Source organism: Otolemur garnettii, unplaced genomic scaffold (assembly GCF_000181295.1).
Source record: "Otolemur garnettii isolate 467f Iridium unplaced genomic scaffold, OtoGar3 scaffold00063, whole genome shotgun sequence".
Lineage (NCBI taxonomy): Eukaryota > Metazoa > Chordata > Mammalia > Primates > Galagidae > Otolemur > Otolemur garnettii.
Window position 1 is genome coordinate 10,925,820 of NW_003852458.1, and position 27,168 is coordinate 10,952,987.

Here is a 27,168-nt window from a genome sequence, read left to right on the forward strand (position 1 = left end):
AAAAAAAAAAAAAAAAGAAAGAAAGAAAAGAAAAGAAAGAAAGAAAAAGAAAAGGGCAGTGCCTGTGGCTCAAAGGAGTAGGGCACCAGCCCCATATGCCAGAGGTGGCAGGTTCAAATCTAGCCCTGGCCAAAAACTCCAAAAAAAGCATCTTGTTTCTAAGATGAAGATTATGAATATAAATAAAGTCTTTTAATGTTGTAATCTGATATCCATTTTAATATATAAATTTTGAAATATTAACCAATTTAATTATTTTATAGTCATATCTCCTTGATAGTGTGATTTCAAATATTTTTATGTAAAAAGATCATTATTATGAAGATGTGATAGTCTGTAAAATTTGCTATAAATTAACTGGCATGAATGAAGGCTGCCATAAGTGTTGTAAACGTTAGCTTGATTATGTTTTTCCTTATTTCCATAGTACACAGAGAAGCTCAAAAATTTAAAAAATGTACCTATAGCAAGTCTATTTCATGCAAAATTTTCTGGCCTACATCGAACTTATCTAACATGCATATGTTAGTGTAGTTACTTGGATCTGTCATGTTTAGGGCCATTGGGCTAACTATATAATAAGTTTGGGGTGTAAAGCTTCATACAATTAAAGTTTTATTGTACAAACCTGCATGTGGGGCTTTGCAGTGACATGTCTAAGGGATTCATTAAGGTTGCTTTGCCAACATGAATCTTGGTACCAAATAATTCTAGTGTACCAAAGGAAGGATTTAAGATTCCAGATGTGTCAGGCAACTTCCCAACTCTGAGTTCTGTGGTCTTAAGTTAAAGCCCCTGTATTAGTTTCCTAGGACATCCATAACTAAGTATCACAAACTAGATGGATTGAGCAACAGACATTTATTGTCTCACAGTTCTAAAGACTAGACATCTGCAGTCAAGGCGTTGGCAGGGTGGTTCCTTCTGAGGGCTGAGAGGGAGAAGCTGGGCCATGCCATTCTCACATAGTCTGGTGGTTTGTTGGCAATTTTTGATATTCCGAGACTAGAAGACTCAGAACCTCTGTCTCTGCCTTTAGGTTCCTGTGGTGTTCTTGTCGTAGACTGAATGTATGTGTCTCCACCAGATTCATGTTGAAAGCAAATCTCCAATATGATAGTAGGTGGGGCCTTTGGGAGGTGATTAGGTCATGAGAGCAGAGCCCCCTTAAATGGGGTTAATGACCTTATAAAAGAGACCCAGAGAGCTTCCTTAGCCCTCTGCCCCAGGTGAAAACATTGAAAAGTTGCCACTATGAACCAGGAAGTGGACCCTCACCAGAACTCAAGCATGCTGGTCTCAGACTTGTGACCTAGGAGAGATAAATTTCTGTTGTTTATAAAAGCCACCCAGTTTACAGCATTTTGTTGCAGCAGCCTGAATAGACTAAGACTGTTCTCCCTGTGTGCATGTCTGTGTCTACATCTCCCCCTTTTATTGCTACAACAGTCAGATTAGGGATCCACCCTACTCTAGTCCCACTTCATCCTACCTACTTATATCTGTAGTGATCCTGGTTTTTAATTACAACCACTTTCTAAGGCATTGGGATTTAGGACTTCAACCCTAAAACCCCCATGTTTATTTTTTTCCTAATACTAGGAGGATTGAATCACTTAAATAATGAGGTATCAATAATTTTGTCGCTAGAGGATGGAATTCCGGGTTCTCAATACGAAGGGAGTCCAACAATCTCTAACTTTTCTACAGTTGTTACTCGTTTAAGGCAGCTGAAGTAGATACTTAGTCTAAAAAAAGTCAATCTTTTGCTTGTGAATCTAAGAAGAAAATACATGTCACACAGCTACTTAATATCCCCTGGCATTAAAAATGAGAAGAAACAGAAAGATTACCAACTGCAGTTGAAATATACCGGTGTGACTACCTCTTAGGAGATGTTGGAGGATGTGGTGTGGAACCTTGTAAGATGAGGAGAAACAATTGCTACACTTACTTAAAAATCCTTTTAGGTCTTATTTGTTTGCTGCATGAGAGTAAGTTTGAATTGTGAAATGCATTTTGTACCCAGAGTATCCAATACATCAGGAAAGCAAATCGGATATTGTTCATACCTTTGCTCACATGCAATGCCCTCATCCAGTGCTTCTCTTTCGTTTTTCTCAGTTGGAAAGCTCCGTAAGACAGATTATTTTAATAACATGTTTATAGATATTGACTTAACTAGCACTAGTGTCTGATATTCATACTGATCGTGTCACTGAAAGAAAAAAAAAAAGACTATCCAGAACTCTAGTGTTTAAATATCTGATATTACGATATTTTTAATGTTACATTGAATTGATGGAAGCCCTAGCCTTAATGCATCTCATAGCTATAAAAATCCCGTCTTTTTCATTTATAATACCTCATGAAACACTGGTTTTCATTTTCTTCTTCTTGAAGGACCTCTCTGAGAATATTTGCATTGTCAGCAGCTTAAATTGACCACAGAAATGATAACTAAATAATTTAGAAAATTGTAAGATGATTTGGGCATTCAATGTGTATAAGGTAATTAAAACCAAACTTTAGGAGGGGTAAGGCCACACTGCTGTTGGTTATTCCACAGCTGGGGTCACTGCTTAAGTTGTACAAAGGCATATGTTTAATTTAAAGTTGTAATGAGGAACATGGGATGTTTTGATTCTTCATTCGCTGTGCTCATCTCTAGAGGATGCAATTGCCTATATTAAAAAATGAACACAGGCTCTTTTGTGGAGGATAATAAAAACGTGTAAGATAATCCATGCCACATGCATGTATGGTTGGCATATGGCTTCCCTCTGACTATAGAATTGTTCCCCTTAGTTGCTATCATGGAACAGGCTCGTGGAAATGTTCACTATTAGCCACTTGGGAATGAGACTAATTCCTTTGATCTCATTAGTTTGATCATGATTATTCCATTTTAGCTAATACATAGTGTTTGCAAAGCGGCTTTCAGTAGATTATCGACCTGCAAGGGCATTTTATGTTTTATGTTTTTTCCTAATCTGCAAAAGGAAAGAGAAAGGCAAGTCATAAAGTTTCCCTCTGTCACATGTTGCATATATCCAAGACGTAGTAAAAGACATAAACAGGCCTTTTCTTTTTCCTCTTTTTATTTTACAATTTAAAGAAAATGAACGACATCGGTGTCTCAGAGTTTTTTCTATATGCTGATATACTTGAAAATACTAGTTACACAATCGGGATAAACATAGAGACATATTTATAACATCACTTTGTGATACAGGTTGATATTTAGTGGGAAGATCAGCTTTTTAATTCCGTGAAAAGTGGCATTCATCCCAATTATCATTCTATAAAGTTTTCAGAAACTCAGAGAACCTGGCTATATTCAGGGTCCTACCCTTGGCTTAAACCAAAACAACACAAATATAATCTTTCCATTTAGAGAATGTATGAACAAGAAACAGCTTTAAACCTCTCTAATTTAGACAAATAGGCAAAGACTAATTAGAATCAGTGAGGAAAAACACAGGAATAAAAACTATGTTTGTCAGTAGTCTCATTTCAATAGATGCAGCTAACAACCATTTCGTTTTTGCACCTGCCCAGTTCTGGTTTCTCCTTAGCACACCATTCTTCAGCACTGCCAAGTGCGTGGGCTGCCAAAAGCTGCACCTTGCTCCTCTGTGGTCATGATGGGCCAATCCCAAGGCCCAAATCCCTTGTCCTAGTGATTGCTCTAGAGGTTGGCATGTTATCCACACCTGGCCAATATGAGTAACAGCTCAGATGTCATCTTTGGATCCTGAGAAAAAGGAATTTTGGATTTTGGAGCTGTAAAGAAGTAAATTGGAGGCAAGCAGCCGCCAACGGAATAAAGCCAATCGAGATCAGAGGAAACGAGTGTCTGAGAGGAAGCAGATCTGAGTTGCCTCATTTCCCATAGAACTAAACGTTCCCCCCTTTTCTCCCAGCATACTTCCAAGATATCCTCTCCCTCTTGCTCTTTTCTTTTTTTTTTTTTTTTTGCATTTTTAAGTTTCAAAATTCTTGTCTAATGAAATAGACAAGAACTCTTAATCCACATGGTATTTGTTTGCAGGTGTATATGCTAATGTACAGGCATCTCTTAAACATTTCAACCTTCCTACGCCTATCTTTATTAGACAAAATTTGGACCAACTAAGTCATTCCCTGATAAAAAGGTAAATTTCACTTCACTGGATAATCATAAACTCTGAATTAACATCTACATTATGAGGACTGTGCAGCATAAATGTTGATCCTTTTAAATTATTTAAAATTGCTTGGGCCCTGGAAGCAACTTGCATTAGTATGTATTTTTTTCTCTCTACTTTTCAAACCAAATTCACTGGCCTACTCCACCCCCTTGAAATTGTATTTTGCAGCCTCCTGGCTTTCCTCCAAAAGCTTTTCATTGTTTCACAAGCCATCCTTGTTTTCAATTCATTCTTCTTTATCCACTGTGTAAACTAGGTGGACCTGAATACTTAGGAAAAATCGAAAGCATTTGGTTGTTATTAGAGTGAGGATAGCTGACTCACACATGTGAAACATTAAAGAAACCTTACAAATGCTTGAGTAATTTTTTTTTTTTTTCTGTTGTTGTTTGGGGCTTGGGGGGGGTGGCGGCATTTAACCACATCCTGCCAGGCACACAACACTTGAGCCTCTCTTCTCGTTACTAGGTAGAGTTTTACGGCAATAAAACAAACAAGGACAATATTTTTATTTTCTTTTCCCAGCATTTTTTATTGTTTTTATTCAAATGTAACATACTATACACTGTTAAGCCTTTTGGGAGGTAGGAGGAGGGCGTGATTCTACATCTTTAGGAGGAGTCTTTTCAGAACCAATGCTCATATGAACACAAATTTGTTGGCTGATACACCTTAACTTTGTGGGCCAGAGCCCACACTTTCCACAGAGGCAGAGGGCCCAGCATCTCAACTGCTTTTTTTAAAAAATCTACAACATTCAAGGCCGGAACTGTTTTTCTTCAGTAGTTGCAAAGGGGATGAGAATTGTATTTCAATATCAAGCAAAGATGTCATTTTAAAAGGCAGGAGAATTTCATCACTCCTTTCAAAAAGGTTTCTGTCTTTCTCTCTGTTAAGATATGGGTGCTAGAGGGGATATAGGAGGGCAGGGAGGGAGATGTTTTCTATTTTTGGCCTCTGAAGCTTTGATACATTTTGCTAGAAGCTATTTTAGTGTCTTGAGTACCATAATGATGACTGTTTACACACAGTCTCTTTGGTAATCTAAATGGTTATGTGAAATAAGAATCTGGTTTGTGCCCTATTTGCTGTTACTGTGGTCATGTAATACTATATTTATCTCACCAAACATTATTTTTGTTTGTGGGTGGTCCGTGTTCATGTGTCAGGTGCAATTATTATTTTAAAATAAAAGAAAAAAGATATCTAGTTCTGATAGGAATGCATTACATTATAGCTTTCAGACTCAGTTACAAATTAAATGTTAACATCCAGATTCCAAACACAAAAATTAAACATTTTTAGAATCCCATTTGTCAAAAGGCAAGTTGGTAGCAAAGGACCATGAAATGCAACTTGCTCCAGAAGCCAGGTCATGGTGCCTCCAATGCATTTCTTTTGAAATATCAACGTTTTTGAAGAACGAGAGAAGTTAAGACCTTTAATGAGATGACTTTATGAGAAAAATTACTTAATAAAGCTAATTTTTAAATAACAGATTAACTGGAAGTGCTGGTTAAGCATTGACACAAATAAGTTACAAGAGAATCACAAAACACCAGCCTTTCTAGAGGTCAAACTTTGTTAAAAGACACATTAGTGAGTCTTTTCCTTATGCCAAAATACTGCATCCAAACAATAAAAATAAACAGACTTTTTCAAAACAAGAAATAGGAGGATAAAATTGCAGCATCAATATACTCTTATAGTTTATTGCTTAAAGTATTTAGAACAAATAATATTTTTCTACATTTTTTAAATCACTACAGACACTGCAAATAAGGCTTATGTATTTATTTAGTGGAATACAATGTGATGATGACTGGTAAACTCTTATGTACTGTTTTCTATACCTGCTCTAACAAAATGAATTCCAATATCGTTACAATATGGAACCTTCTAAAGCTCTTTAAATTTACAGAAAATAACTTTTGTTTGGTTTTGTAAAGACTAGATCATACAACTGGAACAGGTTTTCGTACATGATTACACACATATCAGGACCTATTTGCTCAGTTTAAGCCCCAGAAGAGTTGCACTTCATACTAAATTCCTTGATCATTCCTTCGGGGAGATGCATTATGTGGGACTTACAAAGGGTTCTTATATACACACACAGCCTCTTCATCATTTGCCACTGTGACATAAGGCAAAAAAATCACTAGTAAATAATGAGGCGAAGATATGAAGTTGTATTTACCAATTCATTTTCCTTCTTTGTGTGTATTCTTAGAAGCAAATCGATGTATCAAAAGAGAAGAATTTGGCCGTCTGGTCTATTTCTTAGACAAGGAAGCCTCAGGAGTAATATATGTTTTTAAAGGCAGCTATCTTCACTCAAACCACGGGACAGCACTGCCATATTTACCGTGGATGGGTCTTTCTGCAGAAGTGCCAACTTAGTCCACTGACAGCACATGGGTCACTCCTATTGCTTCCCTAATCTCATCTCCTACTTTTGAAGTGCTTGCCAAGTTTTAAAAACATGGTCATGGACATGCAGGTGATGTGCTGAAGAAAAAGGAAAGATAAATCAGAGGGCAACTGCTGAGGATACTCTTTAAAACCCCAAAAGATATTTAACATCCTATTAAATAAATAACTTAGAAAGAAATAGAAAGGGATGGAGGCAGAATGCACAAGCATACGATACTAGTCAGATTGTTAGAACAGTTTCACACTAACATGTTTATGTTTTTTAATCCTATCCAATTCTTCCATAATGCCACACCCAAAACTCCTTTGGTTGTGCATAGATGACCCAAATGCTTTCCAGTAAATGCTTGCGTGTTATTACTGCTCACGGAATCATTAGGTTTGAATGAGCAATGAAAGTCTTTGATATGAGTTCGTATTCCATAAATAACTTTTCCCGAAGATCATTCAACAGATTGTTCCATGTCCTTTATGTTCTATCTCAGAGGTTCAAAAACAAAAACTTAACAAAAAAAACCCAGCCACAATGTTGTTCGTTTAAATCTCCATCCCATTGATCTGCTTATATCTTGATTATGAGGCATGACACAGAATTAATGAAAAGGACATCATATACAGCAGCAAAGCTGTCAAAAGCTTGCTTTCTTTTAAGCAAGCAGACATCTGCAATGTGTCTTTGCTTTTCCAACTACTGTCTTCATGAAGAATAGCAACTATTCCTGGCCAAAGACCCTTTGGTTCCACTGCATCTACAGTCATCACCTTCCTCTATGACTGGACTACCATCGGAAGAAAGTGAGCTGAGGTGTTTTTCCTTCGGGTTTTCTGTCCTCTCCTTGGAGCTCCTTTTCCATTCAATGCCACGTACATTTGCCTTCCTTTGTGCTGCCAGTTAAAGGATGCGTAGGTATTATATCCATTTTCCTCTATCCTCTCCATCAGCTTACAGTCATTGTTAAATTCTTTCTGCAAAGGAAAAACATAATCTTTCATTTCTATGGTGATACTTGATTCTATTTGATCTAGACTAGCTAGAGAATTCCAGTTCAAGAGTGTTGCTTTTAGTTGCCATTTGTACATAAGTCATGCACTTAATATATAATGTCAACAGCAGAAGAGTACAACTCATAACCACACAATAGTGTGTGTCTGAAAGCACAAGATATATTTCCATTAGTCATCGTAGCCAACTACAGAGGCCCTTTTCAAAAAGCTGCTGTGCTTTGGACAGTCATTCCGGGCACTGAAACCACAGAATGACTGTCGAGAAGCAGGCAACTACTAACAGTATTTGTGATGAATAAGTAATAAAGAATCTTTTATAGTGATAGCCAGGTGTCGCATGGGGAAAACAGAACAGTGGGAAGAATGTGGGCTTATGAAGTTTGTAAACATCACCTATAAATTCATATTTCATGCACATCCATGTATTGATAAGAAAGAAGACATTATAGTAAAACCAAAATAATTCTATGTCACTGAAAAGGGAAGACATCTGCCTCTTTTCCAAGTTCCACATTTCTCAGTTTTACTAAATTATCTACAATTTTCCATAACCTGGGATGTGAATAGATTTTTCTCTGAATTCCAGGAATGACTGAAAACTAGGACACAGAACGCCTTGTTTTGTTATCTACCATGTTAAAGAAATTATGAACCTGGTGACTAGCAACGCCTGCGTTGATAAGGCTGAAGACTTAAATCCTGGGAAATTCCACTTGATAGCCACAGCTTTTTGACTTTGTTTCAGGTGGTCAAAAGGTTTTAGGAGAGGTGATGGGACAAAGATTCACTCTCATTCACTCCACAAGTCTAGGATCTTCCCCTGAAGTTAACAAAGGGGAGGTACAGTGATCTCCAGACTTAGGTTCAGAAATATTCCTCTCCTCTTATACCCAAATTAAAATACTTAAGAAGCTAAAGATTTGGGGCTTGAATTGTAATCAAATCTAGATCCACCTTCTTTATCCAAACCAAGAGTCCTGTGGGCATACTGTAGTTGAGTTCTCTATGGAAGAATTTTTCTGACCTTGAGACTTTTCGAAATTTCTACTAAATTCTGAATTCTTGAATGTGTGTATTGATTATAACTTTGAACGTTATCAGAGCCATCACAAGCAGGCATATTTTGTGTTGTTACCAGTTTAAGCTTCCTTCCCTAGAATAAATTAGTCCTATAAGCTTCTCTTCTGTAAGGAAGTATTTAAATGTATCATTCAAATGATGACTTAATTTGTTGAAAGTAAGAAATAAAGGTAAATTATTTAAGGTATGGATTTTAATAAAACAAAACAAATTCTGCATTGGAAAGGATTCATATCCTTAGTGTGGATTTATTTCTTTTCTCTTTATTCATCTCGCTCTGTCTAAAACTATATAGTTTTGAAGCATAGGGGATTATTTCTTTAATAGGGATACTTACACTCATTTTAATAAAGGATATGCAATTTTTATACTAAAAGAGGGTTGAGATTATTCCAAGTGATTTCATATTTGAGACAAAGCTGTGTGTAGAAAAGTGGGAGTGGGTGCTTAACTCTTTTCCTCCTCAAAATTAATTTATAGGATACTGTTTCTTATAGTGAAGTTCCTCTGGGCTAGCTTCTTCATTTTGGGTGTTTTTTAAGCCTTGGGACAGAGGTCAAAATGATAAGAATCTCTGGAGCCAGGACCCTAGGAATTCTGATTTATAGGATCTAGGTGAATCTTAAGTACTACCGTTAAAAAAGTAGAAAAGTCCAAGTCAGACCTGAATTTTGAGACGTGCTTTGAGCAAGGTCTCAAAAGCAAGATTTTGGTCATTTGGAAAAAGTCCGAATTTTTTCCTGCTACCTGGGAAATTTGACTATCTATTCTATTTAATTCAGTTTTATAAGTTAATTACATAATCCATCAGTCAGTAGAAAGCTCAGAATACAACAGATATAACGTTCATAGAATGAATAATGAAAATATAAGAAAGATACACAGTTACCAGAAAGAAATAGAAGAAAATAATTCAAGAAAGAATAGATAGCGAGCTGGTTTAATTAATCAGTCTGAGTGTTTCCCCAATTGAGACTTTTAGGAAAGCTTAGGAAATCAATGAAATAAAATGAAGATAGCAATCGCAAAAACCATCACCTGGTATAGAAAATTATGTACATTCATGAGTCTGTATTCATGATATTTGATGGTATACTCTGAACAAGCATCCAATTTTCACTATTTCTGGTAATAATACAAAATTCCAAAAGCAGAACCCTGTGTTTAGGGAATAAATTTCTTTCTGAGACAGCCTGGAAGTGGAAAGCTTGTTCTCTAATGGGCTGAGCTGCCAGGAGAGGTAGGTTGTGCACTGTTTAACTCTGTGTTCTGTATGGTGCTAAGTGCTGAACAGATAGTAGACATAAAGCTGGCCCTGCCTTCACTAAGGTCACAGCCTACCGGGAGAAGACAGTCAGCAACAGGTACACTGAGAAGAATCTCAGATTGGGAGCAGCATCTGTGGCTCAAAGGAGTAGGGCGCCAGCCCCATATGCATGAGGTGGCAGGTTCAAGCCCAGCCCCAGCCAAAAACTGCAAAAAAAAAAAAAAAAAGAATCTTCCATCGGTGCCACTACAGAGAATTAAAACAGGGCAATATAATAGAAAGCTACAGGGCATCCACTTCAGATAAAAAGATGGAAGGAAATAATTTATAGAGCTTACCACTCAAAAGGAAGTACAAGCAGAATTCATAGACTGGTTGGGGTAGAAGAAAAAAGTGGAGAAATGGGAGGGAAAGTACTAAATATTTTTATATCAGAGTTCATCTAAGTCATCCATTTCCTTGATGTCATGTCTTTAAGTAAGTGTATTTTGTCAACTATTAATAAAATTATTTTGATATTTTATAAATTAAAATTATTTACATTTTCTTCCTTAATTTAAATTTAAATTAAATTAATGTTAGCTGGCTTTAAAGTATTGGTTTTTCACTAAGTGTGTGTACATCAGTATCTCTTTAAAGAATATATACCTGGCCTCTTCCCCAGTAACCCTGATAGAGTAGATCAAAGAGTGGCCCAGGTATATATAACAAAAGCCAAAAAATGTCTCAAAGTGATTATGATGCAAACATCTACACGAAGCTGCTTTTTAAAATGGTCTGTTACTCTTCAAGGCTCATTATTGGAGCAATGCATAATGGAGAAATTTACCTAAAATTCTTCTGACCCCCATGCAAAAAGCATTTATACTAGCCAAAGGGAATACCAAAAGCATTCCTGACTCTCCAGTTAAAAGTGGACCTGATATGAAAAAATGCAAGTCTAATGTATGTCAGATTGTGGTTAGTGAACCAGCAGCATCAGGAGCACCAGGGACCATTAGAAAGGCAAATCACTAGGCCAGGCATGGTGGCTCACACCTGTAATCTTAGCAGTTTGGGAGGCCAAGGCAGGAGGATCACTTAAAGCCAAGATTCAAGACAAGTCTGAGTAACAAAGCAAGACTCCATTTCTAAAAGAAAAATTAGCCAAGTATGTTGGTTTGTGCTTGTAGTCTCAGCTACTGGGGAGGCTGAAACAGAGGGATCAATGGGGCCCAGGAGTTTGAGGTTACAGTGAGCTATGGTGATGTCACTGTACTCTAGCCCCAGCAACAGAATGAAACCCATCTCCAAAAAGGAAAGAAAGAAAGAAGGAAGGAAGGAAGGAAGAAAAAAAAGAAAAGGAAAGAAATCCTTGAACCCCACCATAGACTTGCTGAATCAGAAAATCTAGGCATGGGCCCCATCATTCTGTCTTTTCATAAACACTTCCATTGATTCTGATGCATACTCAAGTTTGAGAGTTACTCCCTCTAAACAGTCACTATAATCAAGCTTATGCTAATGAACAAAATAAATTCTGAAATTTCTTTTGATCCTAAAAGCAATATAAAAATGACCTGAGATCTGGTTGGAAAAAAAGATAATTTAAGAGATCTGTGTCATAGGTCTTATTTCTGGCCACAGAATATTGTTATACATCCTTCCAAAACATGCAACTAAACATTTTTAAAGATCAAGTTTATAGCTGGCTTCAATGTACTCACATAGAATCAAAAGAAATCAAAGGAACCAAAGGAAAAAACTTAAATAGTTTGAATTTCCTTGATTTATTTCTTGGACCAACACAATGAAATGTAACCACCTTCATAAACTGATCCACTCCTGTCATCAATAATGCTAAATAAGAAATGAAAATTTAGTTCCCAACCGTATCACAGGGTGGCTCTACTACTGCTGGTCCTTTATATTTAACACTTAAACGTTCTGTAATTATTTCACACTTTTTCCTAGATAAATTATTGGAAATGAATTATTTGGAGTCAAAGCCCACTTCTTATATTTCTTTCTTATGCATTTTTTTCTTATTCACCTTCGATATCTCAAACGATACCTGGCATATAGTAGATGTTGATATGATTGGTTGATATATTTCTTTTAAAAACTTGAACAAAATAAATTGTTGCACTCTTTATAACTTCATTATAACTACCATTATAACTTTTTTTTCCTGTAGAGACAGTCTCACTTTATTGCTCTTGGTAGAGTGCCATGGCATCACAGCTCACAGCAACCTCCAACTCCTGGGCTTAGGCGATTCTCTTGCCTCAGCCTCCTGAGTAGCTGGGACTATAGGTGCCCACCACAATGCCTGGCTATTTTTTTTGTCACAGTTAGGCCAGGGTGGGGTTTGAACCCACCACCCTCAGTGTATGGGGCCGGCCCCCTACTCACTGAGCCACAGGCACCACCTTACAATTTTAATTTTAATTCCAAAATCACCATTTGTTATTTTAAGTGAGAGCTTAGGCTAATACAATTGGTCCAAATGACTGTGACCCAAGATTGCAGAGGTGATTGATATTCCACATACTGGTATGGAACACAGGATGGATGTACTGAAAATACTGGTTGGATACTTGTTCCACACACACTTTGTTGCATGGGATAATATTTCCACATATATATGATGTTTAGCATGATTTCAATTAACGACTATGGCCTAGATAAATAAAAATCCTAGAGTTGATAGAACAACGTGCAAAATGATGAATTTCTTGATATGTTTTCCCATTTCAGATTTTAACAAAACACAAAACATCTGAGCCCTTGTTTTAACTTCAGCTGCAGCACACACATAGCACATGGTTTTCTGCTTGATTCAAGGTCTTTGTTTTTAATGATTCTTCTCCAAGTTGTCTGCAGTTCCTGTGCCAATGTGACCAGATGCTTCCGTGAGAGTCTGACTGGTTAGCAGTTCAGAACATTTAGACAAATGCCAGTAACAGCTTGTGTGGTAGACTAATGGGTGAACAACAGAGGAGATTAGAGAGTGGAAGAGCTACTTTGCCAGCTCTTGAAAAGCTGGTGAACAGCCCACTGTGTCTCTATTTACTTGCAATAGAATGATAACAAAGCTATTTAATGTTTGGAGGAAACATTAACAAAACTGTGGTAATGACTTACTGCAGTGGATTTGAAAACAAAAGCAGAATACTTACTGAGCCATAGAGTTTCCCTTTCTTGTTCATGGCTAAGTAATAGTTGCTGTTAATGGCTTTAACGGCAACAACTCCAATTTCCACTGAGGTTATCTCCAGGATACCTAAAATATACAATGAGAAAGGCCTACGTATAAGAAATCATACAAATTTAGTTGAAAAAAGTAAAAGAAAAAAAAATTTTTTTTTTTTTAATTAATGTGGGGGTATAATCCCTAAGTTACATTGTTCTCAATTCCAGAGCAAAGTTCCATTTGTAGACAAGCCCTTCACCCAGGGGTCGTGGAAAAAGGCTTATCATCTTTAATCATCAGAGAAATGCAAACCAAAACTGCTCTAAGGTAGCACCTAGCCCCAGCAAGATTAGCCCACATCACAAAGTTCCAAAACCCCAGATGCCAGTGTTAGTGTGGAGAGAAGGGAACACTTCTACACTGCTGGTGGGATTGCAAACTAATATAGTTTTTGGCGAGAAGTATGGAGAATCCTCAAAGATCTGAGTTTATTTTTTGATGGTTCTAAAAACAAAAGTCTAAAAAAAATATATTGGGAAAAAATCCAAGCAACATTCTTGATGTATCTAAGAACCCAGCAAATATATGAAAACAAGCAGGAAAGCTTTAAAAGAATTCCCCTTCATTTTATTCTGAACATATATAGGAAAATATTGTTTCAATTAAAACATTTCCTTTGCTAACCCTGCATTTTCAACCCCATAAATATTGAAACAACTCTTCTCCTCTTAACCTAGATTTCACAATAACTTATCAGAGCCCATATCTATACTATGGGATTAAAGTAAATCTACAACATATGTCAATAATATGTCAGATTACCTTGATCAGGAAAAACAGTGGTCAACTATTTCTTTTGTAGAACACTTGGATAAACTAAATCTCTTGGCCACATTTAACTGGTAAATTCACTTTTGACAAATGTGTTGACATTCTGAGATGCAGAGGGACTAATGCCAATATCCACACTGTCTTTAAAATAGCAGAATGACTATTCTGGTCTGGGGGAAAATCCACCAGCATTTTAAAATGCTGGGGTTTTTTTTCCTAGAAAGAAAAGAAAATTGAAGGAAGTGGTAACTAGTAGACAAGAGGCCTTTCTCCCCTCACGCACAGGTCTTAATTGTGCGTTTTCTCTGCCAAGTTTGTAGATAGGTATAAGAAAGGCATTTGATATTCTACTCAAAGGGCTTGCCCATTCTAGGTTAAGAAAACCTCAGAAAATAAAACTACTTATTTTATAACTCTCAGGAAAGCTTTCTCAAAGTAGAGAAAAGGCATTGCAATGAGCATGTATCCCCTGGAGCCAGAATATCTAGGTTTGCCTCCTGGTTCTGCATTTGTTAGTAAATGGTCCACAGAAGAAGTTATGAACTGCTCCAAGTCTCAAATTTGTTTGCAAAACAAGCAACATCATAATCCCTCCTTCATAATCTTACTGCACAGATCAAAATGAGATAATACAAAAAATGAATAGAATTTGTCTAGAGCTTAATATCTCCAAAATTATACTTTTAGGGAGAAATCTTCCTTCAATAGTTCTAGGTTGGAAACTGCCTCAGTGGGCTATATAAATCTTAAACATACAAACTGCCATTGGCTTAGCCCATAAAATGAAAGTTGGTCTTAAGTTATCATTTATCATGCATTACTCATCATCCTAAATGCAGTCCACTAGCCGTATGTGTATACTCATCCCTTATGGATAGAATGGTGGCTTATTTCCTAGAGATGAATGTTTTCTTTCCCTTTCTACTTTGACAGGTTAGCCGTGATGGAGATTAATAGAAATGCTTGAATTCCCCTACTACAAAGTGGACATATGCCAAGACTACATTCCATGTACCTTTCTATCTACGTACCCATAGGAAGTCTCTGACCTACCAGAGTGCTCCTTTCTATTAGAAGAGAGGGCTCAAAAGCCAAGAAAAAATTGTAAAGGATGAAGGACACAGTACAGTAGAACCTGCATGGTTGACCACGTCCCTGCACTGACCATCTCCTTAAATTGACCTACATCTCATAGACACGCATCACATGTACAGGTAGTACAGCAGGCCATGTTCCTCATGTTGACCACCTGTGTGTTGAACATTTAGTTACAGTCCTTTGGGTGATCAATTTACAGAAGTTCTATTGTACTTGTATTTTTAATATCCTTTCCCTTTTGCTGGTTACCCTCAAAGTATATGCACACAAATACATTTATTTACATATTTTTAAAAGTACTTTCTTGTAGTTTATCTCTTTAATTCACATAGAAGCCTTCTAAGGAGGTATTGTTATTCTTGATTACAGAAGATACTTAAGTTAACTCAGACATAAGATGATAAGGTGATATAGTTCACCTGAGCCTCTGACTTTCAGGCCACCTGCTCTCCTTCCCTGACTACTTTGATTCTCCATCAAATCTCCCCCTCTTCCATTGTCTCATGGAAAACGTGTTGGAAAACCATCTGACCATCTGACTAAATGACTCATCAAGATAATTGTCTGTAATGACTTAATGTGCTATGCTTCCCAAGAAAAATGATGTGCCACAGAGAATGACGTCTGTTTCCGAGAACAAAATCCAATACATGTCACAAGCAGAAGATAAAGAGCAGAGCAGGAGGTAAAATTTTAGGTAAAATATTTAGGCTGCTGCTTACTTTGTTTGCCCAAGAGGCAAGTAAATATGGTCAGTAAATTGCAAGACATTCCCTACACATGCTTTGGAGACATAGTTAATAGAACGAAGAATGAAAGCTGACTTTGAGCGAGGGACAGACTGAGATTTTTGAAGGTGAATGGAAAGATAGTAAGAATAAACTGAAGAGACAGACTGAGTAGACAGAAGGAAAAACATGATATAAATATTACGAAATCCTTGATGGGTTATTTCCATCAAGGAGCGTGTACTGCACGTGGTGGACAACACTCAGCTCAGGTACCCCTGAGTTTCTTTCTGCTTTGCCTGATACAGGAACTCAAAAAATCAACCTACCATCTTTTCCATTCTGCAACTAGTTCAGGCTAGCTCAAAAAGGTCTAGCATTATTGTTTCAAAATAAAAAGAGGAAAGATCTAGATAATTTGAGGCCCTTTCAAATTTTGAAAATAAATTTTGGGGTGCATGATATGGAGAGTAAGTTATAATTTGATAGTCTCATGGGTAATGGACAATGATTGCATTTATCATAAACATCTGTGAATGTGAAAGTCACTTTCTGGGGGACTGAAGTCTAGAGGACTTCCCCATTTTTCAAAAGGAATCATTACGACTTCTTTCCATTTTTTGGTGAGGAAGTTTGCCTGTCAAATTATTTTTGGATAGGAGCTCCAGAATTTATTTATTTTTTTGGGGGGATTATTAAACCAATAGCTTATAGTTCCATATATGTGTACTTTGATGCATAATTAAATGCCAATTAAAAGAAAGAACCTCTGAGGGGGAGTGAGTGAAGAGTATACTGGATCTCCCTGTGTGTCTTACAACTTATAGACTCTACAATTAGCTCAAAAATAAAAGTTATTTTAAAAGCTTTTTTTTTTTTGCCATCTTTGGCTGGGGCTGGATTTGTGCCTGCCACCTCTGGCATATGGGACTGGCTCCCTACCCTTCCGAGCCACAGGTGCTACTCAGCATTGGTTCTTTTTTTTATTTTTAATTCAAAGAAACATGAAAATCTTATCATTAGTAAAAAGGCACATAAATTATATTTCCCATTCACATAAAACAGATATTTTATAAATTTAAAGACATATTTTTGCAATGAAATTCTATTATTTAAATTTTAACTACAGTATGTCAGTTTTGATGGATGAATATCCCGGGTAGTAGTGTGAATCTACTTAAGGACCTTTGAACAATTTACTTTAAATACTTGGGAAGATGGAGGAGGAGAAGGGCACATTTTTAGGAAATAGAAATAAAAAGTTAAATTATGGTTCATCTCTTGAAAAGTCTATGTTCTGTTGGGAATAAAAGACAAATACACAGAGAATTATAATAAAACATATTACATGATAGTTAGAAAAACACCAATTCAGGTAAATTGAATTGCACAAAAATAAAAAACTGATGCAGAGGGACTGTCATGTGTTACATACTTTTATATCTCCTTCATATCTCAATGACTCTTCACAGAATACACCAGATGTAAGCATTATGTCCTATAAATGTTGAAAATGAGCCTGTGAGATATTAAGTTAACTGGAGAACATATATTCATTCAGCTATGATAGATTGGGTGTTTGCATCCAAAGCCTATTCTCTTTCTAGTATGTCACCAAATAAAGTTGACAATAGCAAAATAACCAAGAAAAATGATTAACATAGTTTGTCCCATTTTTAATACGTTCCTCCATGTTGCATTGTTATGTTTCAAATGTGTTTTAGAGAAGTATAAAATGTAATCCACACAAAGAGATGAACTTGCATAAAGTTCTGTGTAAACAAAGCTTTCCAGCACCCAACCTTAGTGATTTATAAAAGAAAAAAAAACCAAATTGCCATCTAAATCTTTAGATTCCTGCTTTCATAGATGGAGATTACTAAGCAAAATTGAATGTTTTCTTTGATGACTCAGGGTTACCAGCATTAGCTTTAATGAATTTCTCTACTGTGAAAGTAGAACGTTCTCAAGAGCAACTTAGCATCTGCGTTACTTTACCACGAGGATGCCCAGTACATTCTAGCTCTCTATGATTATGCCACCCCAAAATATATTTTTTAATATCTAAATATTTTATATCTGAATAATTTCCATCATAAAATAACTAGAAATATTTCAACTAATGATACTTTCATCTCTTTTTAAATGTGAAATCGTTATATTAAGTGAAGCTTTATAACATTATGGAAACTGTGAATTCCCACACAGCACAAAGGAGTTCTTGAACATAGTGCTAAGTCTATTATTTTGGACTAGTAAACTTTAGTCTGGCTTTCACCTGCACTAGGCCACCTCCCCGGGCTCTCATGCTGACTCTTTGCTAAACAAAATGCAATGATACCAAGCTGCCAAATGTCCATTGTCCCAACTCACCCTGCCAAACCACTGTCTGTATTTCTCCACTTACCCCTTCTATAATTTTCCATTTCCACAAGGTCTCTCGTCCTTTTTTTTACCCCCTCGTTTTCTCTTACCTACAGTACCTTGTTGTTCCCTATCTGTCCTTCCTTTGAAAACCTGTCACCTTTGTTTTGGTTGGAGTTGGCTTCAGTTTACACTGAGTCTCTCCTCCGGCAGATTATCTGAAGAACATCTCTCTTGGCTGCATTTAGTAAGAGTCTAGTGTCATTTTCTTTTTCCTTTGACAATTACAGGAGATTAAAAAAATCTCACAGAGATTATGGAGTAGGAAACTGTCACCAAATTTGTGAGTAACATGTGCCCAACAAAATGGAAACATTTTGGAAATGTAGATGGAAAAAGAAAGAAGAGATGGGCTGTGAAGCCTGGTTAAGGAAGGCCCTTGGTGGAGCGGCAGAAGAACTGTGTTAGGGTTTGTTAGCATAAGGGCCCACACGGTTTAGACCTGTCCAGGACAGCACAGTTGGTCGATTCAGCAATCTCAAAAAGCACACCAACATTGTAGCTTACCTGTCTTGAAAGAATGTCAAAATGCACCAAAGTCGTTTGCTGTATGTTGTGCATGGCTGGAACATTTGTGATATTAATTTTATTTTCGTATTACTTTCATATTTTACCCTCTCTCTCCCCACTGCACAACTTTTTCAAATGAAAGGAGAAGTTGCTTTTCATGTGATGAAATTAATGGAGGTGCTTAGCTGTAATAAGAGAGAAATGAGTGAGAGGCCCAGAAGAACAGAGGGGTGTGGCTTTACATCGTAGCACGGCACGTGCGTGACCTTGGATAAGTCAGTATACTCCCTGAGTCTTGGTCTCCCCATTTACAGGTGGGAACTAATAGGCTTGCATAGAATCTCAGAGAGCGGGTGTTGGATATGCATTTATTACCTCCCAAACAGAATGGTGACAAGTTAACCAGTCTTATGTGGTTCTCAAACTTAAGCCTTCATTGGGTCATCTGGAAGACCTGTCTAAAGACAGATTTCTGAGATTTTTGATTTAGTAATTATGGGTTGAACCAGAGAATTAGAATCTCTAGCATGTTTCCAGGCAATGCAGATTCTGCTGGCTCAAGAAGCACACGCTGCTCTCTGTACTCTGATTCAGAGAAAAAGCACAGCTTTGATATAAAAAGGCATTGACAGAAACATGTGCAGAGAAGCAGCACCACAAACAGCAGTAGACACAAATAATGGCAGCAGCTTAACACTAAAGAAAGAATTTTAAAGCCATGTGGAAAACAGTAAGGGATTTTTTTCTTCTGCCTGTTTTTGACAGGTGTGGGATTTTTAACATCTGCGGGACTGTGACCATGTGGATTTGAGATTTGTGCACAAACATACTGAGAGATTATCTGTAGTCAGGTTTTTAGAGACTTACACAAAGATCATTATCAGAATATTTTCTTTTTCTTAATAAGAATGTGGAAATGTGGAAACTTAAGTCTCTGCAACTATCTTTGAGTATTTTATAGACATTGACAATAGGCTCATTGTATTAAAATTAAAAGCCTGCATGCCCCCCTTAGAGTTATGACCATAACCAAGAAATCTCAAAGCAGCAGGGCTTCACGTCATCCTCCAACCTCAACCCAGAGTTGATAGTATAATATACTTGCCCTAGAAATATGTCATTGCATTTAAAAGGAGAATACCAGATGCCGCTAATCATTGCTCTAGGTCCGGTCCACCTTGTTCATCGTATGTCTGGCTGCCTTGTCAACATAATGCATTAGATGCAGTGGTTCTCAACTTTCCTAACGCTGCAGCCCTTTAATACAGCTCCTGTGGGCATGACCCACAGGTTGAAAACCACTGCTCAGAGCTATTTAATTTCTTTTCCTGCTACAGTTCTTTCAGATACACTTGATATTCATTTAGAATTAGAGATAGAGATGAAACCTGAATTACTGGAAAATTCTTACTATTGCTATGTAAGGTATATCCTCCCACTTTGCTAAAGACCGAAATGACCTGTGACATTCTCACCTGGCAATTCAAGTCATAGGATCAATGCATGATTTTCTTGGCCTTATTGGTGAGAGCCGTGGCAAAGTCTAAAATACTTCTCAATTTAAAGCTATAGTTAATTAATCAGTATTGTCATTTAACATTTTTCTTTATCTACAAATAAAAATACCACAAATTTATGATGTAACCTTACAAATTTACAATATTCACCAGTTGCAAATTCATTATTAAATGATGCTGAAGATCAGTTTCCTACTGCATTTTTGCTGCAAATGAAATGGGACTCCAGATCTTCCCACACTGATCATTAGCGAACAAGTGTTTGCAGATGGTCATCTTATGTGTCTTATAGATTTACTAAACTTTACATTGTCTCTCTAATTTTTTCCTCACCCAGAGACTCTTTTTATATGTCCATATAACTTTATGGAAATATTTCAGAAAATAGACAATATCTTATCAATATTGCAGCAGTATCAGGTTTTTAGCATCACCTATATTCTTAGGCTAGATTCGCCATGAGACATAACTGGCATGTTTCTGGAGCAGGAATTTATTTGGAATTCTTGAGACGTGTCCACAGTGACTGCTGATACAAATTTAGCTAACTCAAAAAGTGAGAAAAGGTTCTATAGCTTGTGTTGGGTGAAATAAAGACCTGGAAAGCTCGTGCGCCCCTAGAGAGAGGAGCTCTACCCCCACTCCCAACTCGCAGGAGGAAAGAAAAAAACAAAACAAAACTGGAAATGTTTACATGTTTGAGTCATCCGATATGACCCAAGATAATTGACATTTGATCCCATTTTGCGAAGGAATAAATGGGAAATAGCATTACCACAAAAGAATTTAGAAAGGGGGGCTGAAGATCAACTCAGGAAAGTCCAGCCTAATACACTTACATGACAAGACAACCACAAGCAAGGCAGAAATTACTGGAAATATTTCCTTCTGATAACTAAACGTATTTCTGTATCAAAAAACATATTTGTACATAAATTTTTATGAAGCAATTTATTAGTTTGGCCTTTCTTCCCCATTTCCCTTAGTAGATAAATAAACCCTTCAAAAATTCTAGGAAGTTAGAAATGCTGGTTTCATGCCAGGACATCATGGCCACACCCCACTTTTGGCTCTACGATTATATCTCCTGCATTTCACATTTGGAGAAAAAGCTTGGGAGTTATCTTTGTGTGCCTCATGTCTTCTCATTGAACATATGAAGGAAGGAAATTCTGGTGTTAACAGTATAGAAATAATTCCATACACCAACCATACGAAAAGAAAGGATAGTCATTACAATGCTGCTGCTGCTGCAAAATCTGTACAAAATGCAAAATAATATTGGAAACATATTATGCACTAGTAGAAGCCAGCTGACTCCCTAAATTATGATGAGGAGGCTTTAGCAAGCTTGTCACTTGTCATACTCCCCCCCTTAAAAAAACCCTATAAATCATTACAGATTATTTTGAGAAATTGTCCATGTTTGATCAAAACCTCTGATAAGTCCAATTGAAACTGTGGATTTCATGAACTAAAATCACTAAATTAAACAAACAAACAAAGCCCAAGTTTTATTTTAGTCAGAAAAGTTCATATCATTTAAGGCTTCAGAAAAAGATGGATTTTAGCAAACTGCAGAGTCAGAGAAGAGTTTGAAGAAATCTAGAGACGGTGTGCTTCAGGTCTGATTCTCTTGGGTTATAGATCACACTGGGAGATCCAGAGAGACTGGGGAGCTAATTTTAGCACCTGTAGAAGGTTACTTGGAGCCTGAAATAAATATTTAACCCATGTGCTTTCTACTGCACCCTGAGGCTCCTATAGACAGACTATGGGATACTGGGCAAAGGTTTTATATCTACTTAATACATCTTATTCGTCAGACAGAAATAATTCATTCTATTTGAGCTTGACCATTGGAACTTTTATAAAGGAAGGAAAATAAATTAAAGCATAAAGGGTTAATGGAATTATTATATGGCATGTTTTAATAAATGATCACCATGCTAATATAGCTAATTACTATAAAGATAAACTATAAAATGTCTACCACATTTACCAAAACTTCTATAATTTTCTTTAATATAACCAACACAGAATGTCTTTTTTTCTCAATTTAATGACAAAAATAAAATGGGCCAGGAGAACACATCTTGATGTTGGGTTTCTTACAAGAAAAAGTCTTCCATGATGCATTGAAGGGTTCACAAATTAACATGAATGGCCTGAAGTAGTTTAAAATATTAATATGGAACCTGTTTGAGGTGTTCAGGCTCAAGGCTCACTTTGATCATGTACATTGTAAATTTCACAAGATTCCAATACATTATGGGACGATGTATAATTAGCCTCTTAACCCTTTCAAAGATTCTTGGCATGGTTATTTAGATAGTGGGTAATTATAATACTTGCTAAGTAAGTAATATAAATACTACTAGCTCTTCTGTGAATTTTTGATAGTGTAAAAAGCCAGGATTTTGCAGAGCATATTAGAGGGACTACTTTCATAGAAATCAATATAAAAGGCGTTCCTAATACTTCAAAACAGTATTTTAAGAAAGTGTAATGAACAAAGATTAAAAATCAGCATAAGAAGCTGGGTGTGTGGGTGGCTCACTCCTGTCATCCTAGCACTCTAGGGGGCTGAGGTGGGTGGATTGCTTGAACTCAGGAGTTTGAGACCAACCTGAGCAAGAGTGAAACCCACCTCACTCAAAATAGAAAAAAAAAAAAAATGGCCAGGCATCATGGTGGACTCCTGAAGTCCCTGTCACTTCGGAAGCTGAGGAAAGAGGATTGCTCCAGCCCAAGAGTTTGAGGTTACTGTGAGCTATGACACCAAGGCACTCTACCCAGGGTGACAGAGTGAGATTATGATTGGAAAAAAAAAATAATCAACATAAGAGTCAAACATTCTAGCACAGGCAACACGGGAAAAGGAATATTGGGTTAGGAAGTGTTCTGAGAACAAACATTATTGCCTTCACCACATAGACGGAGCGGGGATCATGACTCGTTACTTTGTCCTTGGAGAGATGCAGCTAAGAATTAATACTAGAATTCAACAGGGGGGCGCTTGTGGCTCAGTGAGTAGGGCGCTGGTCCCATATGCCGAGGGTGGCAGGTTCAAACCTGGCCCTGGCCAAACTGCAACCAAAAAAAAAAAGTAGCCAGGCGCTGTGAACACTTGTAGTCCCAGCTACTCGGGAGGCTGAGGCAAAGAGACTCACCTAAGACCAGGAGTTGGAGGTTGCTGTGAGCAACCACGGCACTCTACCACGGGCAATAAAGTGGTTCTCTGTCTCCATAAAAAATCTATATATTTATGTTTCATTATCTTTTGTGATGAAAAGTTAGGTAAGATTTTTGTAATGCTTATTGAATATTTTTGTTGTTTTCATTAAATCTTGAGTTAACAAACTGTAAAGAAATTCTTAGGCAGGATAAGTTCTACTTGACACATTATGATCTATTTCCCCAGTATGAAGAAATACCTTAGTACTATAGTTCATTTATTAAGACTGCTTAAATTGGTTTAAAACAGTATGTTCTTGAGAAAGTGCACGTGCCCTTTAAGAGAAACCATGATGTTTATCTGATCCAAGTCTGAATGTGAAAATTGATGTGTTGGTCTCAGATAATCAACCGGAATATTTAGGAATGCTTTAAAAATTTGAAGAGGAAAATAAATTGAGAATAAAAACACAGACATATGTATACATATACACACATGTTATTTCACCCTTGATGCAAGTCTTACTGAAGAGTTCTAAATAAAATAAGTTAAAATTTCCAACATTTATAAGGATAGGTTACAACGACTATGTACTTGAGCTGTCGTGCACATAAGATGTTTCTGGGATCCAGATTAGAAGACAAAGGAGATAGAGAGATTTTGTATATTTGGCACTAAAATATGTATCCAAACCATGCTAATTGTAAATATATAATTTTACATAATTAAAATTTTATACAAAACTGTTAAAACTTACAAATTTAGAAAAACAATATTCAAAGAAAACTTATTTTAGACTTTGTAGTATACCTAGGTTTAACTGGATAAAACTCAATAATATAATATCATGAAGAAATATTTGCATTTTCATTTATTCATCAGTCTGAATCTCCCCCCAAAGCTGCTCTCTATATTATATAATGCACACATTAAACTGCAAAAAGAAATTTGAATTGAATTGCTTGATCCTGAATACTTTGTATTGTCAGATAATTATGAAATTCAGCTGAAATAAAATAATGAATTTATATGAATCTATAATGATGAACATTTTTATTGCATAGATAAGGGATGGGGAAAACAGAGGCTGAAAAAGACTGAAAATTTTTGAAATCACTTGCCAAATTGCCATCACAATGGAAAAATACAATTTTACGTAAAATGGCTGGCTTTTTCATAAGTCAGATTAATGAATTAAGTGTAACATCTGTAAAAAGAGTAAGCAATATCCAACAGGCTAGCACTATTCAATTTCTACTGCGAAATTTTCCCCTTTACTGAGGATTTGGGAAGAGCAGAAAAAGAAATGTGTTTGTAACATAATTTAATTTAGTGTAAACTTCAAAATAGGTCAATATAGATCATTCTTGGATAAGATTCAAAATGGATCCTGTTCATTTGTCTTCATATAAGGATCTTACAAATGATCCAAATAGATGTCAAATTTAGTGTCATAACGTAATTTTAGAAGGAGCTATATTCGAAATCTTCATATTTTAACAAAATGGACTCAAATTCAAGACCCATCATACAGCATAGATGTCAGTCACTGTTAATAGGTAGATAACCTTATACAGAAAACAGGTTCGAAAAACAATTTAAAAATAGAAATGAAACCTAATGAAAGCAAAAGTAAATAAAAATAGACATGCCCTTAAAAAGCTTGAAAAACTTAATTAAACTATGGCAGACCATGGAAATGAAGTTCAGGAACAGAATTCAATTAAGCAATTTTGCTGATGGATAGATTATAGCTATACAGTAGCTGAACTTGTTTCTTTATGCTCTGATACAAGAAGAAGTTTCTTTATGCCTGTTTTCATTTCAAGGAGAAATGTTTACTATGCAGATTTCAAGTTCTTTCAACATTCTGATGATTGATCACATGACAGAAGGGAACAGTATGGTGAAGAAAGAGGACAGTGAATTTGGCTCAAGGCAGGAGGAAATACAACTTGCTCTTAGTTTATTGAAAACATGACTCTTCCATTTCTTCACGTGGGCTCCCTTGATGCTATACGAGCAGCTGATCCACATTATATATGTGTGTGTACATATATACTCAGCTGACCCATATCATAAATGCATGTGTATGTGTGTGTGTGTAAATTTTATATATATATATATATATATATATAATTTAGCTGAAGAGTACCTGTTTTAACTTTGGCAAACTCATTTTCCTGTAGAAAAAAAAAAGTCTAGGTATTCTTTCTGTTCACCATGGTCCAATTCTTAGATTTAAAAAGGGACGTGATAGGGAAAAGGAAGTTACTCTTTATGGGCAGGTATTCACACTTTAATTATGTGCTGATGCTGCCCAGGGTATTCAAGGGATTGGAGTCAGCAGCCCTCCCAGGGAAGGCGGGACTGTGGAGCAGCACACCCCACCCTCACTGCCCCATCTGTCTTCCATCTCTGGTATCGTCTCCAGCCTGCAGACTGAATCCTCACATTATTTTGCGTATGTATAATCAACACAGGGTATTGAACAGGTATCCAGAGGGACTGATTGCCAAACGTAACCCTATGAAAATCACATGTTTGATATCTGATGTTTACTGCATAAGAACAGCCATCTAAGCATAGAGGGCCACTTTGACTTGTATGCTGTAGGAAGAAACAGAATAAAACCAGAGTCCCAGAGCTAAACCAGAAGTGTTCTGCTCAGACTTTTCTACTGAATCTACTGGCTTCAACTACAACAAAAATCAGGGACCACTTTGTTCCCTTTTTTTTTTTTACACAAATGGGCAGTCATAAGAACCTTTTTAAAAAGGTTTTACAAGACAGTCCCCTAACCACTAAGTCCAGCATCTCAGTCCACACCCTGGATGTTCTTTGCCGCAGAAACACAGCCAAGGATGTGAAGGTAATGAGGTCTGCTGCAAACATCCAAATATAAACAATTGCTTGTTGACTCTAAAACCCTGGTGAGTGTTTTCATCTTGAGGGCTTAACGGTTTTCTGACATGGTAGGAGATCCTATCTTTCCTCCTCTAGCCAACAAACCGCCTTCTCACCCCCTCTTTGCCTTCTCGGTCATTCAACCCTTTAACTACAAGGAAGATGACAATGTCTTTTCTTTATATCAAGACTTAAAAAGACTACTTGGAAGAGTAAAATCATTTCACACCCTTCCTCTTTCATCATCATCAGCTCCTTTTTTTGAGTGTTTCTCCATCTTGCCAGTTGATGAAGACAGCTGCTAACAATGTTTGCCGTCAGGCTACGTGATCTAATCGCACAGGCCTGCGCCTCATGCCCTGTCCAGTTCCACAGACTTGATTTCCAAAAAGAAGGCTTCACAGACTTTTCCTTCCAGGGCTTCTCACTCACGCTATACTATTCTAGTCAATGGCTGTCCTTGGAAATTTTCATATTTTTTTCTTCCACCTTCATTTAACCCCTCCAAAAATCCTGGCACCGATGTCAGGGAGGAATGTACTACTCATTGGAATCTGATAGTTTTCTTTTTCCAGTTGCCCTTGCTAGCTCACTACTATGTAAGGTAATCACATGAGAAAGTCAGAGATATTTTGGACTTTGAAAGTGAAGCAAAGTACTGACACAAACACTTCTGATAGCAAATTTGCCGGCAAATAATTTACAGGCAAGAAAATACGCAGTTACTTTCTTTTATAAGATCCTTTCTTAGATAGATTCTGTATATTTCTTTAACCCTTACAATAACCTTATCTATGAGATTTTTTTTTTTTTTTTTTT

General features: G+C 36.7%; 1 protein-coding gene across 1 annotated transcript in view; it reads right to left on the bottom strand.

Annotated features, from left to right (window-relative positions):
* Positions 1-7,193: 7,193 nt before the first annotated feature.
* Positions 7,194-27,168, bottom strand: part of FGF10 (fibroblast growth factor 10) — a 78,893-nt gene continuing 58,918 nt past the window's right edge. The window contains exons 3-4 of the mRNA XM_012807077.1: positions 13,143-13,246; positions 7,194-7,595 (exon numbers count right to left, since the gene is read on the bottom strand). Of these exons, the coding sequence (XP_012662531.1) occupies positions 7,398-7,595; positions 13,143-13,246 (302 nt within the window). The 3' untranslated portion in view covers positions 7,194-7,397. The remainder of the gene's footprint in view (positions 7,596-13,142; positions 13,247-27,168) is intronic.